The sequence below is a fragment of the Heterodontus francisci genome, chromosome 4 (genome assembly GCF_036365525.1).
Source record: "Heterodontus francisci isolate sHetFra1 chromosome 4, sHetFra1.hap1, whole genome shotgun sequence".
Lineage (NCBI taxonomy): Eukaryota > Metazoa > Chordata > Chondrichthyes > Heterodontiformes > Heterodontidae > Heterodontus > Heterodontus francisci.
In genome coordinates this window covers 168,986,751-169,005,702 of record NC_090374.1, presented here as the reverse complement: position 1 = coordinate 169,005,702, position 18,952 = coordinate 168,986,751, and the positions used below count along the sequence as shown (strand labels likewise).

General features: G+C 43.6%; 1 protein-coding gene across 4 annotated transcripts in view; it reads left to right on the top strand.

The window, feature by feature from the left end:
- cntln (centlein, centrosomal protein) overlaps nt 1-18,952 on the top strand; it is a 474,184-nt gene that overhangs the window by 10,767 nt on the left and 444,465 nt on the right. For all 4 annotated transcript variants that reach the window (XM_068030497.1, XM_068030494.1, XM_068030495.1 and 1 more), the window contains exon 3: nt 1,666-1,754. In XM_068030497.1, coding sequence (XP_067886598.1) covers nt 1,666-1,754 — 89 coding nt within the window. The remainder of the gene's footprint in view (nt 1-1,665; nt 1,755-18,952) is intronic.

Here is an 18,952-nt window from a genome sequence, read left to right as displayed (position 1 = left end):
TATACTGTTATTTTTTGAAAAAATATGCAGATTTCATGGTTTGACCAAACTCTTTCCACTTTTTATTTATTCCAATCACTCCATGAAAGCCTTTGTGTCCTATTACTTTACATCTACCGGGACCACTCTGTTTACTTGTATCAAAACATGTGTATTTTATCCCCTGCAGTTATATGCATTTTACAAAAAGCATACCACATGGAGAATGGTTTCATGTGAAATTTATTATGCATGGGGAAATGACCTGTACACTCATTCATGTGTCATTTCTTCTAATTTGTAAGGTCATTTTCATAGCTGTCTTATAAATTTTATGTTCAATTGTTGCAGCATTCCATGTTAGCATTCTTCCCTTCATTATGTCATAATGCTTATTCAGTGCAGATATACCACCACTGATGCATTCTAAACACACCTTTATTTTACTTTGAAATAACATCCACTGTATAACTTCTAATTCAATAATTTTATCCTTAGGCTGTGCCTTTGGTTGCTTAGGCCCCAAGCTCTGGAATACCCTCCCTACACCTATCTACCTCACTTTCTTCCTTTAAGACACTCCTTAAAATCTATCTCTTTGACCGAGCTTTTGGTCGTCTGACCTAATATCTCTTTTTCTGGCTCAGTGTCATTCTTTGTTTTATAATGCTCCTGTAGAGCGCCTTAGGACATTTTGTTGTGTTAAAGGAGATATATAAATATAATTTGTTATTACGATCATAGCTGAACTTCTACATCAATTCCTTTTACCCCATATCCCTTGATTCCCATAGTGCCCAAGAATTTGTCAATCTCAACCTTGAATATGCTCAATAACTGAGCATCCATAGCTCTCTGGGGTAGAGAATTCCAAAGATTCATAACCCTCTGAGTCCTAAATGGGTGACTCTTCTGAGACTAGACTCTCTAGCCAGAGGATACAGCCTCTCAGCATCTACCCTGTCAAGCCCCCTAAGAATTTTATAAATTTCAATGAGACCACCTCTTATTCTTCAAAACTCCAGAGAATATAGGCCCAGTCCACTCAATCTGTCCACATAGAACTACCGTCTCATCTCAGGAATCAATCTAATGAACCTTCATTGCACTCCCTCTGAGGCAAGTAAAACCTTTTACGAACATTCGAATTAAGAGCAAGAGTAGGCCACTCGGCCCCTTGAGCCTGCTCCTCCATTCATCAAGATCATGGCTGATCTGATTGTAAACTCAACTCCACATTCCTGCCGATCCTGATAACCTTTCACCTCCTTGCTTATCAAGAATCTAACTACCTCTGCCTTAAAAATATTCTAAGACTGTGCCTTCACCGCCTTTTGAGGAAGAGTTCCAAAGACTCAGGACCCTCAGAGAAAATTTTTTTTATCTCTTTTGCTTTCCATCTTCTAGGTTTTCTATGAATGAGAGAGCAGCTGAAATGCAAAACTGCCCATGTGTCACCTCTTTAGCTATGCAAGAGTCACATTGGTATTGAATGGTCCCTTCATTTTCACTCCTTCCCAGTCCTATGATTTTAACCTATGTCGGTCATTGGGCAGGTCAAGATCAGGAATTCGCAATGTGACATACAACTGAATTGAACCACTCTTGGAACTGTATTGCTTTTTAAAAAAATATATATTTTTATATCTGCTTCTGATGAAACTAATTTTTACTTTTTCTGTGCAGGCTGACAAAGAATTTGTGTGGTCATTGTGGAAACGCCTACAGGTAGCAAACCCTGATCTCTCTCAGGCCATCAGTTTGGTTCTAGAGAGGTGAGTGATGTTCAGTTTTGTGGTAGAGATTTTAGAATTGCATGGTGGGGAAGCATTAACCAAAGTACTTGTTTGATTTTACCTTTCAATATATCTTTAAATATAACTGTATGCTACATAAATATAACCTGGCTCCTCCACCCTCACCTCAAATAAGTGCAAGGAGCTTCTGGATTTCTTTGTCACTAAGACTGAGACGATCCAATCCGCTGCCTCTGCCATTTCTCTCCCTTCCCCAAGCTCACCTAGCCAAACTTCCTCGAAGTCTCCCCCTTCCCCTAGCCCTGAACTTGTGTCTTTCTTTAGTTTCTCTCCTATCTCCCCTCATGGGGAAAAATGTAGAATCAGTTTGGGTGGAGCTAAGAAACAGCAAACGTTGGTAGGAGTTGTTTATAGGAGCTAAATAGTAGTAGTAATGTAGGGCACAGTATAAATCAGGAAATTAGAGGTGCATGTAACAAAGGTAATACAGTAATCATGGGGGCCTTCAATCTACATATAGACTGGGCAAACCTAATTAGCACTAGTGCTGTGGAGGACGAATTCCTGGAATGTATACGAGATGGTTTTCTAGAGGGTATGTTGAGGAACCAACTTGAGAATGGGCTATTTTAGATCTAGTATTGTGCAATAAGAAAGGGCTAAATAATAATCTCGTTGTAAAGGAGGCGCTAGAGAAGAGTTCCCATAATGTGGTAGAATTTTACATTGTTTGGAAGTGATGTGGTTCAATCCGAAATAGGGTCTTAATTCAAAATAAAGGAAACTACATAGGTATGAGGAGCAAATTGGCTGTGGTAGATTGGGAAACTACATGAAATAGGTATGATGGTAGACGGGCAATGGCTAGCATTTAAAGAATAAGACCTAACAGGAAAGGTAATCCAGCCATGGCTAACAAGAGAAGATGAAGATTGTATTGGATCAATGGAAGAGGCTTCTCAAGTTGCCAAAAAAAAGTAGTAAGCCTGAGGATTGCAAGTATTTTAGAATTCAGCAAAGAAATAGAAAATAGAATATGAAAGTAAACTAGCGAGAAACATCAAAACAGACTGTAAAAGCTACTATAGGTATATAAAAAGGAAAAGATTAGCAAAAACAAATGTAGGCCACTACAGGCAGAGACAGGAGAATTTATAATGGGGAATAAGGAAATGGCAGAGTAACTAAACAAATACTTTGTGTCTGTCTTCACGGAGGAAGATGCTAAAAACCTCTTTGGAATACTAGAGAACCAATGGACAAGCGAGAATGAGGAACTGAAAGAAATTAGTATTAGTAAAAGAAAATAGTACTGGAGAAATTGATGGGACTGAAAGTTGGTAAGTCCGCTGGACCTTATGACCTACATTCCAGAGTGTTGAAAGAGGTGGCTGTAGAGATAGTGGATGCACTGATGGTCACCGTCCAAAATTCTATCAATTCAGGAACGATTCCTGCAGGTTGCAAAGTTGAAAATGTAACCCCACTATTTAAGAAAGGATGGAGAGAGAAAATGGGAAACTACAGACCTGTTAGCCTAACATCAGCAGTAGGCAAAATGCTAGAATCTATTATAAAGGATATGAAAACTGGACACTCAGAAAATAATGATAGGGTTGGGCAGAGTCAACATGGATTTAAGAAAGGGAAATCATGTTTGACAAATCTGTTAGTTTTTTGAGGATGTAACTAGCATAATAGATGTGGTGTATTTGGATTTTCAGAAGGCTTTTGATAAGGTCCCACACAAAGTTAGTACGCAAAATTAGAGCACGTGGGGTTGGGGGTAATATACTGGCATGGATTGAGAACTGGTTACCAGACAGAAAACATAGAGTGGGAATAAATGGGTCATTTTCAGGTTGGCAGGCTGTGACTAGGGTACCTCAAGGATCAGTGCTTGGGCCCCAGCTAATCACAATCTATATCAATGATTTGGATGTACCAAATGTAATATTTCCTGATGACACAAAACTAGTTGGGAATGTGAGTTGTGAGGAAGGTGCAAAGAGGCTTCAAGGAGATTCAAGGATAAGTGAGTGGGCAAGAACATGGCTGGTGGAATATAACATGGGAAAATGTGAAGTTATCCAGTTTGGTAGGAAAAGTAGAAATGCAGAGTATTTCTTAAATAGTGAGAGATTGGGAAGTGTTGATGTCCAAAGGGACCTGGGTGTCCTTGTTCACGAGTCACTGAAAGCTAACATGCAGGTGCAGCAAGCAATTTGGAAGGCAAATGGTATGTTGGCCTTTGTTGCAACAGGATTTGAGTACAGGAGTAAAAATGTCTTACTGCAATTGTATCGAGCCTTGGTGAGACTGAACCTGGAGTATAATGTACAGTATGTACAGTTTTGGTCTCCTTGCCTAAGGAACGATATACTTGGCATAGAGGGAGTGCAATGAAGGTTCATCAGACTGCTCCCAAGGGACTGAGTTTATCTTTTCCATGAGACCGATCTCCTGCTCCATTAATCCAATTCGCACTAAACTGCTGACCACCCAACTTTTCCTGATTCCTATGTTAGCTGATATTGTTAATGGTTTTAAATTTGTCATCCTCACCCTTCGCCTCAAGAAACCAACTCTTAACCCCTCCGTCCTTGCAAACTGCTGCCCCATCTTGAACCTCCTTTCCCTGTCCAAAGTCCTTGAACGCATTTTCGCCTCCCAAGTCTGTGCCCATCTTTTGCGGAACTCCGTATTTGAATCCCTCTAATCAGGTTTCTGCCCCTGCTAAAACGGACCTTATCAGAGTCACAAATGTCATCCTATGTGATTAGGACAAAGGTAAACTATCCCCCCTCATCCGTCTCAACCTATCTGCAGCTTCCTCTAACGCCTCTCCAATGTCGTCCAGCTGGGTGACACTGTACTTGCCTGGTTCCATTCTTATCTATGTAATCGTAGCCACCTGCAGTGGCTTCAGTTCCGGCTCCCGCACAGTAACCTTTGGTTCTATCCTTGATCCCCTCCTATTTCTCGTCTAGATGCTGTCCTTTGGCGAAATGATCTGAAAACACAAGGTCAGTTTCCACGAGCATGCAGGTGATGATCAGCTCTACCTCTCTTGACCCTTCCACTGTCACTAAATTGTCAGAATGCTTGTCTGATATCCAGTACTGGATGAGTAGAAATTTCCTCTCATTAAATATTGGGAAGACCGAAGCCATTGTCTTTGGTACTCGCCACAAACTCCGCTCCCTAGCCTCCGACTTCATCCCTCTCCCTGATAGCTATCTTAAAGCCAAACCAGATTGTTTATAATCTTAGTGCCATCTTTGACCCCAGGATGATCTTCCAGCCACATGTTCATGCAATAGCTAAGACTGCCTATTTCCACCTCTGTAATATCACCCGACATTGCTATTGCCTCAGATGGTCTGCTGCTGAAACCCTCATTCATGCCTTTGTTATCTCTAGACTTGACTATTCTAATGCACTCCTGGCTGGTCTCCTACATTCTACTCTTCATTAACTTGAAATCATCCAAAGTTCTGCTGCCCATGTCGTAACTCTCACCAAGTCCCATTCACCCATCACTCCTGTGCTTGGTGACCTACACTAGCTTTTGGTTAAACAATGGCTCGATTTTAAAATTCTTGTTGACAAATCCTTCTATGGCCTCAACCCTCCCTATGCATCTCCTCCAGCCCCACAACGCTTCGAGATATCTGTGCCTCTCTAATTCTGGCCTCTTGAGCATCCCTGATTTGTAATTGCTCTACCATTAGTGTCTGTGCCTTCAGCTACCTGGGCCCTCAGCTCTGGAATTCTCTCCCTAAACTTCTCTGCCTCTCTACCTCACTTTCATCTTTCAAGACATTCCTTAAAATCTACCTCCTTGACGCAGCTTTTGGTCAGCTGCCCTAATATGTGGCTTGGTGTCCGATTTTGTTTTGGAACACTCCTTTGAAGTGCCTTGGGACATTTAATTATGTTAAAAGCGCTATGTAAATACAAGTTGTTACTTGAACAACATTTTGCAAATAAATTTTGGGTTGAAAAGTAAATATAATTTGTTCCTTAACTACTTTTGACCTGATGGCTCCTTCAGAAGAGGAAAGATAGATGTGTGTAGGGATTTGGTTCCACAGGTACTGGCCACCCTTGAGTAACTATTCTTTGTGTATGAGCCCAGGTATTGGATGTCACAGAGTCACAGAATCGTTACAGCGCAGAAGGAGGCCATTCGGCTCATCGTGTCCGCACTGGCTCTCTGAATGAGCAGTTCACTTAATGCCATTCCCCACCTTCTCCCCATAACCCTGCACATTCATCCTTTTCATACAATAGTCTAATTCCCTTTTGAATGCTTCAATTGAACCTGCCTTCACCACACTCTCAGGCAGAGCATTCCAGACCTTAACCCTAGCGTGAAAAAGCTTTTCCTCATGCTGCTTCTGATTCTCTTACGCATTACTTTCAATCTGTGCCCTCTCATTCTTGATCCTTTCACAAGTGGGAGCGGTTTCTCCCCATCTACTCTGTCCAGATCCCTAATGATTTTGAATACCTCTATCAAATCACCTTTCAGCCTTCTCTTCAAGGAAAACAGTCTTAAATTCTCCAATCTATCTTCATAACTGAAGTTCCTCATCCCTGGAACCATTCTTGTGAAGCTTTTCTGTACTCTCTCCAATGCCCTCATATCTTCCCTAAAAAAGAACTGGATGCAATATTCCACCATAGTATTTGCTGAAGAAGGCATTGCAGCTAAATCATGTCCATGTGATATCTGTGCATATGCAATTTTTTTTTACTTGTAATCGCCATTCAAACAGATCATGGCTGATCATCAGCCTGATTAGATTAGAGATACAGCACTGAAACAGGCCCTTCGGGCCACCGAGTCTGTGCCGAACATCAACCACCCATTTATACTAATCCTACACTAATCCCATATTTCTACCAAACATCCCCATCTGTCCCTATATTTCCCTACCACCTAAACTAGTGACAATTTATAATGGCCAATTTACCTATCAATCTGCAAGTCTTTTGGATGTGGGAGGAAACCGGAGCACCCGGAGAAAACCCACGCAGACACAGGGAGAACTTGCAAACTCCACACAGGCAGTACCCGGAATCGAACCCGGGTCCCTGGAGCTGTGAGGCTGCGGTGCTAACCACTGCGCCACTGTGCCGCCCTCTGCCATTTTTCCCCACTATCCCCATATCCCTTGATGTTAGTATCCAGAAATCTAGCATGGACAGTCTTCAGTGCACTGAGCCCTTTTACAACTAAAAATACTGAAAGCAGCCTGTTTCAAAGCTGCTGTATCTGGAACTTTCACAGATACGGAATCACTGTTGCTTCCCTTTGCAGCTTGTTTCCTTTCTGCCATCGATTTCTCGCGAGATCGGCCCATCCTGAGGCAGCAGTTTGTTTTATGAAAGAAACGGCTTTTGTGGAATGGGGAGCCCTTTACCCAATATACACAGCAGCAAAGAAACTGTTCTGTCCCTGAGACTGAATTGTGGAGAGCTATCAACTCTACCACTGGAGTGGAAGTTGAATGAATATGCAAATTCACTGAAGATATGAGACAGCTTTGGAAGGGATCTGGAGGGGTAGGAAGGCTGCAGCTGACATTTGCTTGGAGTAAAGTTCCATTTAAGTGCTTTCATGGTAAATTTACAAAAGTTATGATCAAAGATGAAATCAGCTTGGAATACTCCAGACAGATTCAGGCAACATTTTTATGGGTGACAGAATGATGAGCATGATTGAAACAACATGTGCAATTGAAACTTCACTAATACAGAAGGAAGCATGAAAATATTGACAGCAATGGTTGGATCAGGGAATGGCAGCAAAATGTTCTTGTAGACCATCTCTGCTATGTGATTGACTACCAAAGGAATTGCAACTAGCTTACATAGTGTGATTTGTTTGGTATTCTGTAAGGCTGTCACTGAGCAGACCTTTGATTTTAAAATTCATTCAGTGGTGATGTGAAGCCTTCCCCTACTTCTACATTCATCACATAAAAGCATTATATCTTGAGGATTCTGTGTATGTGCAAATTGTTGCTTAACACAGGCTGCTGTCAATATAATTAGCATCTTCAGTGTATGGGGAGCAGTTCTGTGGGGTTTTCTTTTTTCCCCTCTTGCATTAGCATGTGTCTGTATGTGCATACCGTAGGCAGTGCTGCACTGTCGATGGAGCAGTGCTGAGGGAGTGCAGAACTGTTGGATGTGCCGCAGTTCAGATGAGATATTAAACTGAGGCATGGGCTACCATCTCAAGTGGACGTGAAAAGAACCACTGCAATACTTCAAAGAAAATCAGGGGTCTATATTTACCCCCCAACCAGCTTCTCATGCTTCAGAAAAAAATACAGGTGATCTGGTTTGTGGGACCTTGCTGTGCGTAAATTAGCTGCTGCCTTTCCTACATTACAACAGTGACTGAACTTCAAAAGTTTTCACTTGGCTGTAACTTGTGGCTGTGGCGTAAAATGGGCAATGTCCGGTTGGTCGCACATTAAACACTGCAACCAATTGACCTTTCTATTGACTTCAGTGCTGTCATGGAACCTGAGTCCATGGCTGTAGATATTGTCCCCAAGGGGCAGCATGCAGATGGGGAAGAGATTGGGGGCCAAGGATGGAGCATGACGTCTACTGAGGTGACTGAAGGGGAGGGAAGTAAAATCAATGGTAGAGATCCTTTGGCTATTATTGGATGGATTAGAATGGAGGCAAGTGAGGACAGTCCAACTTAACTAGGCAATGAAGGAGAAAGTAGTTGATGGGGTTTGCAGTTTTAAAGACTGCAGAGAGGGTGAGGAATATAATGCATCATGGTCATAGTTACAGGGAATATTGTTTGTGACTTTGGGCCGAGCTGTTTGTGTTAGGAGTGATAGAAAAGTGATTGGAGACATCATAATGAGGGTTGAGAGATGGGTATGGATCTGGGAAGCAACAACATATTTAAGGACTTAGGAGAAGAAAGTGTTCTTGCACATGGGGTGGTGCTTTGCAAGGACAGGGATTGAGGGTTTTTTTTTGACAATGATGGTTTTTTGTTTTGACAATGCATGATGGTGGTTTTGAAAGGGAGGGTTGGAGCCTGAGGAGAAGAAGTCATTTACAATGTCATCTAGTGTGTGGGGATGGTGTGTGGTGGAGGGGTGTCAGGAAGGGAGGTTATGTGGTCAGTTTAGTGGAAAAAAGATTGAGTGCTGAGGTAGATCTTGTGTATGAGACGAGTTCAGATAGGGCATGGGAGTAGATGGGTGAAGGAACATGAGGAAGGTGAAGATTCAGGACAAGGGAGAGGACCTTAGGGGCTGGTGTGTTTTGGTGGGGGAAGCAGAGATAGCTGAACAAGGTAGTCTTATCTTTGTGACAAGCAGTCCACGAGCTAGCACTTGTTAGAGGGGATGGTTGAAGGGGCAGAGCAGAGAGGTATAAAAACCTGGTTGGAAGTGGAGAAAAGAAGCAGGGGGTTATCCATGCTCCCCAGGAATATTGTGGAGTAGTGAGCAGTGCTGGCAGAGAAGACTGAAGCTCGATAGAGCTTAATGTAGTTCAGCTAGATTTGGCGAGAGATGGCCAAGCTGTTTGTGCTGAGATGCTTTAGTCTGTGTGTGGAGCAGCATAAGCTGCTCAAAGCTGGACAAGGAGCTGAATTTTCCCAGCCCATTGGGGCCGGGCTGGTAGGTGGGCAGACTGGCAATATGGCAGAGGAAGGTGTTGGGAGAGGAGCCCGACATCTTGCCGCTGCCATAGCATAATACTAACGGCGGGTATTTGGCAGCTCGGCAGTCCACTGGGTGGCCAATTGAGCCACTTAAGTGGCCAATTAATGGCCAACCCACCTCTGCGGACATTTGGTTGCCTTTGGGAGGTTGCCAGGTAAATCCTGGCAGCATCCCAGCGGATTCCCTTTTGGGGGGTGGTATGGGTCTCATTTATTGGCACTCCATGGCCCACGAAGGGGACCTCCAGCGGAAATGGCTGCCCTTGTGGCAGCAGCGCTGCCAGTGCACAGTGAAACCCCTCCCAACCAATCGCCGGGGCCTCCTGCTGGCTTCTCCACAAAACCCACTTTCTCTTCAAGGGTGCCCTGCCATTCTCACTCCTTATCCCTGGTGATGCAGGGATCTCTTTTCGTAAATGGCCACCACTACTGGTGACGCTGCTGAGCTGCTGGCCCTCTGATTGGACGGGAGGCTCTTGGGGGCGGGCTGCTGTCCTCAATTGGATGTAATTGGCCATCACCAGCAAAATGCCACCCAAGGGTTCTGCTGCCTGCAGAGACGGGGTTGGCTTTCTCTTTCAGTCCTGGTGATGGAACTTCACCGAGCACAGAAAACGTAACCCGAAGTGTCAGAGGGATGAGAGAATGAGCAAGGCGTGACTTGATAATGAGGGCCATGCTACCATTGTGACAGTTGGTGGAAAGTATTGTCGGGCGGGACTGTCTCTCGTACCTTGCCCTGCTTTGTATATGTTTTTGTAATTCAAGTGATGTATCTAAAATATTATTAAAGGGACAGATGCACTGGCAATGAGAAATGCTGTATGCCTAATTTTTTTCCATTGAAGGGGCTATTATGTTTGATGCAATTAAAGTAGAAGTCATGTAAAGGACAGTTGTAGCCCAATTTACAGGGAAATACATAGTCGGTGGTTCTGTACCCGATTGCATGTAGAGTTTTAATTTAATCTCTTTTCGTAAAGATCGTGTACAGATTGAATGCGTATGGTTTATTTGTGTTCATTTTGAGTTGCTTAATTTAAATATATGGATAATTTGATTAAAACTGATATTAAATTGTAATAATAGACCTGCTTGTCTAGTATTCAGGAATTGAGGCTAATCAAAGAACTTAAGATTTGGTCTCCTTTTTCGGGTCTACTTATCTAGCTTCAGTTCCTTGCTATTCATACTGGTATTCATTTTCAGCCTGGTGTTAGAGAATGCAAACAATTTTTGCATAAGATTTTGGCACCTATGTCAGAAGCACAACTTTAGTGGTCAGGATTCCATGTTCTGTGTGGCAGCATGGTACGGATGTAAAATATACAAGGCATTGGCCTGAGTTTAGCATTAGGAGAAATGATGCAGCTCGCAGCACTCAACATTATTGAGTAAATTGGACTGCAACTTCCACTATCACCTGTTACCACCAGGTGCGAAAGGGGTCTCGGGGTTCCCTCTCGTCCTTCACCTTGTCTTACTGTAACAGGGTTTAATTTTTAACGCACCATGTTTTTAGCTTCCCCTTGGTGAATCCTTGTTCGCTGCTTTCCAATTATAAGGCAAAGAAACCAGCTTAAACAGGTTTTCTTAGGTTTAAAGAAAAAAGGTTGAAATTTATTAAACTTAAGCTCTATTTGGTTAACGCCTATGGATACACAATGCGCCCACCAGAGCATGCATATGCGATGCACACATGCAGATAGAGATGGAAAAGAGCAGAAGAAATAAAGTGAAAAAGATTGAGGCAATATCTGAAGATGGCTTTGGTTACTGTTCTTCGAGCCCGCTGTATGGTCCTTGCTTTTCGTTGGGGCCCAGTATTCTTCTTAAACCTTGTTCAATGTAGGAGACTTTTCTCTCTTGCAGTTCATGTGTCCTCAGTGGGTTCAAAGGCTTGTGAGAAAGAGATGGGAGCAGACAGGAGAGATCTTCTCAGTCCAGGAACAAACAGTCTCTCTCAGTTCAAACTCTCTACAATTCAAAAAAACTCCCCAAGTTGGCCAGCAGGTTAGTCACGTGACCAACTGGTGTAACCACTTCTGTGTTTGTGGATTCTCTTGTCCTAGCAGACTCTGGAATGTCTCCTCTAATACACATATCTGGTGATCAAAGTCCATTTTAGGATAAGTAGATAAAGGAGGTAACCTCTCTTGTCCCTATTGGTGTACAGATGTCTTCCAGCCAAGTGACTGTCAGGCCTTCTTTTCTTCCCAGCAACAATTTGAAATTTAATGTCCATATGGCAAAATTAATATGCCTCATTCTTGGCAGGTGGGGGCCCAACATGACACACCGCATTGCAATTAAATGCAGAAATCAGGAAATTGCTTGTCCATGCAAGTGTGAGTTTTTAAATGGTGTACTGAATCATAATTATTGTCAAACAACCTCTGTTTCTATAAAATTTACTTTAAGTGTGGAGTCTCATTCCTTCAGATTTTAATGTTGGAAGTGTAAAATTTTTTTTCATTACTACCCCTCAATCCTATCTTTTTTCCCTCTCCAGTTCACTTTCTGTATAAGACTTTACATTCAATTAAATATTCTAGCTTGTATTATCTGGTTTTAAACTCTGTGGAGAGAGCTTACTGTGGGTGAGTGCGTGGGTTTGGATGCGGAAGGGGGTGGAATCCCAGAAAAATGGGAGTGCGCCGGGAAGCCACTTTGAACCCGCAGACTTCCACATTTAACTGCAGCACGTTAGGCTGCATACCTGCAATTCCCTCGGGAGAGCAGGTTGACAATTTCAATATGTTACTCGCTCAAGTGCAACAATTTTAACTTGGGCTTCACGGGTTTTCCAGCCTTCTAAAACTTGACAGTAATGTCAAGGAGAGAAGCTAGACACCATCCAGGACAAAGCAGCCCGCTTGATTGGCACCCCATCCCCAAACATTCACTCCCTCCACCATCGTCGCACAGTGGTCGCAGTGTGTACCATCTACAAGATGCACTGCAGCAACGCTCCAAAGACAGCACCTTCCAAAACCACGACCTCTACCACCTTGAAGGACAAGGGCAACAGATGCATGGGAGCACCACCACCTGCAAATTCCCCTCCAAGCCACACACCATCCTGACTTGAAACTATATTGCTGTTCCTTCACTGTCGCTGGGTCAAAATCCTGGAACTTCCTTCCGAACAGCACTGTGCGTGTACCTACCCCACTTGGACTGCCTTGCTTCAAGAAGGCAGCTCACTACCACCTTCTCGAGGGCAATTAGGGATGGGCAATAAATGCTGGCCTAACTAGCGATGCCGACATACCATGAATGAATTAAAAAAAAAATTGGGGGTGAGGGTGAAGACATGATGGTGAAATATATTAATAAGTGCTGCTTTCTTACTTGCATTGTGTGAAAGTGCTTGTTCATAATACTTGTGCTGAGAAGTTATTTTGCACACTTTGGAGGTGTCATTGACACTTTAGATGTTCGGAGGTCTGATGTGCACTTTGATGCTCTGATCTATCAGATTAGCTTGAATGCTGCTTATGCTGTTACTTTAGACCTCAGATGAGGATCAAGATGACCAGCAACAGCCTGCTGTTCACAGACTCGCTAATCAGCAGAGAAGTGCTGCTCACAGGAGACTATAGCTGGCATGCAAGTCTACAGCTTTCTCAACATGTTGGAACATCAGTCTCTCATGAGGCTCATAGTGTTGTGTCAGATGGTGGCAGACATTTGCAGCCTGCTGGAACAAGACTTGCTGCTATGTGGACCTGGTGGCCATGCTTTAGCACTGGCTGTCAAAGTCACCACTGCCCTCAACATTTTTTCCTCTGGATCTTGCCAACTTTGCCAGTCAGAGGTGAGCGACACTCAGGTTTGCAGCTCTAAATGGCTTCCCACAGGTGCAGGGTATCATTGACTGCATACATGTGGCAATGAAGGCCACCCAGGAGTGTCAGCAACTGCAAGCGCTTCCACTGCTTCAATGTGCAGCTGGTGCACAACCGTAAAAAGATGGTTATGCAAGATTCCCGGGCAGCTGTCATGTGTTTTCATCAAAAGGCAGTCCACCCTCCCTGATTTCTTCACAACTGGAAACCAAGTTATCGGCTGGCTGCTCGGAACGTGACTGATGATATCTCTTGGCAACCCGAAGAATGAGGCTTAGCAGTGATGCAGTGAATGCCATGCTGAAGGTGTACTTCAGGTATCAGGCAGATTTGGAGGCTCCCTTCCGCATGCACCAGTCGATCTCCAGAATGAGCTCTGCACAGTGCTGGGCAGCAGGGAGGTTTGGACCTGTAGGGGGAACAATGCAGGAGGAACCTTGAATGATACCGAGGGGGAGGAGGAGATGGTGGAAGATGATGTGGGCAATACACCACCAGAGGTGCACGTTGCTGCCTGGGATGCACTCGCTATTGCGAAATTTTCTTAGGTTCCACCAGCGCACCCATTTGACCAACACAGGTAAAAGCAACTTCTGCAACCTGGCAATGCCACTAATACAAAACAACTAAGCCTTACTTTCACAGCTCCCCCCATTGCTCAGTGTCAGGTTATGTCTTCCCATTCATCATCCTATAAAGGAACAGGCCACATGCCCACCAGCAACAAAGAATGGGAAATTTGTGAGATTGGTACAAAATAATATTTATATGGCACACACATCAAACAGAAACTTAACATTCTAACAATGTGTAACACACCCATGTGCGCACCCCTGTGCAACTACAATTCTTTATTACAAAAGCAAAATACTGCAGATGCTGGACATCTGAAATAAAAACAGAAAATGCTGGAAATACTCACCAGGTCTGGCAGCATTTGTGGAGAGAGAAGCAGAGTTAACGCTTCAGGTCTGTGACCTTTCATCAGAACTGAGAAAAGTTAGAAATATAATAGGTTGTGAGCAGATGAAAGGGGGAGGGTGGGAAGAACAACAAAAGGGAAGGTCTGTGATCGGGTGGAGGACAAGAGAGATTAAATGACAAAAGATTTTATGGTGCAAAGCCAAAGGGAGTGGTAATGTGACAAGTAAAGAAGCAAAAGATGTGTATAGTGAGAGGCCGTCTGAATGCAAAGTAAAGGTATTAAGAAAGAAATGAGAAAAAAAACAAACCAGCAAAAGAAAAACTTGAAACAAAATGGCGGCAGAGGTTATGATCTAAAATTGTTGAAAGCAGTGAGTCCAGAAGGCTGTAAAGTACCCTGTTGAAAGGTGAGGTGCTGTTCCTCAAACTTGCGTTGAGCTTCATTGGAATGCTGCAGCAGGCCAAGAACAGAGAGGCCAGAGTTGGGAGCAAGGTAGAAAATTAAAGTGACAGGTGACTGGAAGCTCAGGGTCATGCTTGCGAACTGAAAGGAGGTGTTGCAAAGCGGTCATCCAGTCTACGTTTGGTTTCCCCAGTGTAGAAGAGACCACGCCGTGAGCAGCGAATACAGTAGACTAAAATGAAAGAAGTACAAGCAAATTGGCTGTTTCACTTGGAAGGTGTGTTTGGGACCTTATGGGAAGGGAGGAGATAAAAGGGCAAGGTGTTGCATCTCCTGCGCTTGCATGGAAAGGTGCTGTAGGAAAGGGAGGAGGTGTTGGGGGTAACTGAGGAGTGGACCAGGGTGTTAAGGAGGGAATGGTCCATTTGGAATGCTGAAAGGGAAGCGGTCTGTGCTGCCTCATGGCAAGAACAATTAAGCTAGTCCCACTCTCCTGTTGTTTCCCTGTAGTCCTGCATGATAATTATTAATTAGGAGCTCCCCTGCCTCATATATATTGTCAGAGCCTGCTGAAGGGATTTTTTTTTTGTTGGAGTTGCACAGTATACAATGGTTTTAATGCAGTGAAGTGATTCATTTTGTTAGGAAGTGTGAGGAGAGGCAATATAAGGTAAAGGGTATACTTTTGTGGTGGCATTATGCTGGAGGTGGCGGAAATGGCGGAGGATAATAATTTGAATATGGAGGCTGGTGGGGTGGAAGATGAGGACAAGGGGAATCCTGTCATTCTATCATGATTCCGGGAGGGAGGTGAGAGCAGAAGTGTGTGAAATTGAACTGATGCGGTCGAGGACCTTGTCAAGTACAGTGGGGGGGAATACTCGGTTGAGGAAAAAGGAAGACATATTGGAAGCCCTAGTAAAGTACAATTCTTTATTCTTACTCTTCCTAGCATTTCTACATGGTGCAACCCCTCTGGTTCCAGCTGAGATACAGGCAGGCTGCTCATCGAATCATAGAATGGTTGCAGCGTAGAAGGTGGCCATTCGGCCTGTTGTGTCTGTGCCGCCTCATGGCAAGAACAATTAAGCTAGTCCCACTCCCCTGTCGTTTCCCTGTAGTCCTGCATGATGATAATTATTAATTGGGAACTCCCCTGCCTCATATATATTGTCAGAGTAGGCTGAAGGAGGTTTCTTTTTGTTGGAGTTGCACAGTATACAATGGTTTTAATGCAGTGAAGTGATTCATTTTGGTAGGAAGTGTGAGGAGAGGCAATATAAGGTAAAGGGTACAATTCTAAAGTGGCTTCAGGAGCAGAGGGACCTGGGGGTATATGTGCACAAATCATTGAAGGTGGCAATGCAGGTTGAGAAAGCAGTTAATAAGGCATAAGGAATCCTGGGCTTTACAAATGGGGCATAGAGTACAAGAACAAGGAAAGGAAGTTGTGATAAACCTGTATAAAATACTGGTTCGGCCTCTACTGGAGTATTGTGTCCAGTTCTGGGAACCACGCTTCAGGAAGGATGTGAAAGCATTCGAGGGGGTGCAGAAAAGATTCACAAGAATGGTTCCAGTGATGAGGACCTTCAGTTGCGTGGATAGATTTGGAGAAGCTGGGGCTGTTCTTGGAGAAGAGAAGATTTAGAGGAGATTTGTTAAAGGTATTCAAAACCATAAGGGATCTGGACAGAGTAGATAGGGCAAAACACTTCCCATTGGCGGAGGATCGAGAACCTGAGGACAACGATTTCAAGCTGATTGGCAAAAGAAGCAACAGCGACATGAGAAAAATCTTTTTTTACATAACAAGTGGTTAGGATCTGGAATGTAAAGCACTGCAATACCCTGTTGGATAGCTTTATATGTGAGGTAAAGGTCTGCAAAGGAAACCTGACCGAGTCCGAATGCCGGACCCGGAAGTGCCACCCGACCCAAACCCGAACCCGAAACGTCGTTGGGTCCCGTCAGGGTCGGGTTGGGTAGCAGACCTTTACCCATGTACTGATGTACAGGCCTGCTACCCGACCCGACCGTGACGGGACCCGACCACGTGTGGCGGGTTTGGGTCGGGTCGCCCTTCCGGGTCCGGCATTCGGGCTCGGTCGGGTCTCCTTTGCAGACCTTTACTGGAATGCACTGCGTGAGAGTGTGGTGGAGACAGATTCAATTGTGGCTTTCGAAAGGGAATTGGATAAGAGCAAAAATTTGTAGCACTATGAGGAAAAGGCTTGGGAGTGGGACTAGCTGAGTTGTTCTTGCAGAGAGCCTGAATAGTCATAATGGGCCGAATGGCCGCCTCTTGTGTTGTAATCATTCTATGATTCTATTTGTGTACCTGTCAATAAAAGCTTATATGTGAACAAAGGCTAGGCTCCGGTGTTCTATCCTTTATGATCTGGATCCGAGTTTTGATATGAATATCCTGTGCGCTACTGAAACTCTCGCTTCTGTACTTAAAATCCAGCCTTGCATGTCTCAGTAAGGATTCTTCATTCTGGTTGAAGAAATTCGCTGTTGTTTGCCCTGTTCGCATAAGTACATGATTCCCTGTAGAGGGTCCCGAAGACTCCCGATGACTGTATGTTGCTCTCTGTGCCTATAAATTGCTAACTTACCAGTTGCAACAGTACTGAATGCCATCCCTTCGCCGCTCACCACAAAGTCTGGACAATTATTTTATGCTATAGCACAGAATAAAATGATAGAAGCTTGCCTGTAGTAATAGCTGGAAAGTTGGACCTTTAGATTTGTTTTTAGTATTGCATGCAAAATAACCTTAAATAGATTTAATTGAAATGGACCAATAATATTTCGATAAACATCATGCTCTATATTTAAGGATTTATTTTAAACTCAAGACGAAGTATGCAGCCTCAAGAAAGCATTGTAACAGTTTATCTGTACACGTTTCTTAATTTAAATAGAAACCCCAGACCAACTGTTCTTCTCAGTGAAATAACGTTTTTCTTCAATTTGGTTCCTTGCTGAAGGGCGGCACAGTGGCGCAGTGGTTAGCACCGCAGCCTCACAGCTCCAGCGACCCGGGTTCAATTCTGGGTACTGCCTGTGTGGAGTTTGCAAGTTCTCCCTGTGTCTGCGTGGGTTTCCTCCAGGTGTTCTGGTTTCCTCCCACATGCCAAAGACTTGCTGGTTGATAGGTTAATTGGCCATTATAAATTGCCACTAGTATAGGTAGGTGGTAGGGAAATATAGGGACAGGTGGGGATGTGGTAGGAATATGGGATTAGTGTAGGATTAGTATAAATGGGTGGTTGATGGTCGGCACAGACTCGGTGGGCTGAAGGGCCTGTTTCAGTGCTGTATCTCTAAACTAAACTAAAACTAAAACCTTTCCCCCCACAATAAACATTTATTCAAAAACAGAATACAAAACAAAATGCTGGAAATACTCAGCTGGCCAGGCAGCATCTATGGACAGAGAAACAAGAGTTAACATTTTAGGCCCTTTCACCAGAACCAGAAAAGGTTTGGAAATTAACAGTTTTAAGCAAGTACAGAGGCAGGGGCAGTGGGGAGGAAAGAACAAGTGGAAGTGCTGGTATTGGGTGAACAGCAGGAGAGATTAAATTAAAAAAGATTTATGGTGCGAGGCAAAAGGGGGTGATAATGGGATCGTAAAGAAACAAAAAATTAGTCCAGGTAAATGATAACAGCAGAACCATTGCCAACATCTGCCTGAGAAAAGGACTTATGTATTTATTGATTGTTCTAAAGCTTATCAAAATATTGAGTCTTGTAACATTGGTAAACTTGACTTCTGAGGAAAAAAAATACCCATGCTGCCAGGAAGTGTTCTTTTGAAATGTTCTCTGGTTTTTGTGATGATGGAAAGGATCCATGTATTACTCATCCCTAGTTGCACAGAAGGTGATGTGACTTCTCTTTGAACCTTTGCAGTGTTTGGGGTAATAGTATTAGCTGTACCTCCTGTTAGCATAAAATTGTTCATGGCTTTATTTGTGGTTCTGGTTAAAGCTCACTATATGGACCCCATGGTGTAACTATCTGAAGAGCATTATGTAGGGTGATTGCAAGTTTAGAGTATAGGCATTGGGTTGGAGGACGAGCAAGTGAAGAAGATGGAAGTCCTTGGCTACCATAAAAATTATATTCTGAATTCTGTATTCAGTGTAATCAATTGATCTAATTGAATGTGGAGCTCGCTACCTCAGGGAATGGTTGAGATGAATTTAAGGGGAGGCTAGATAAGCATATGAGGAAGAAGGGAGTAGAGAGTTCTGCTGATGGAGTTAGATGAGGAAGGATGCAAGGAGGCTCGAGGGGAGTATAAATA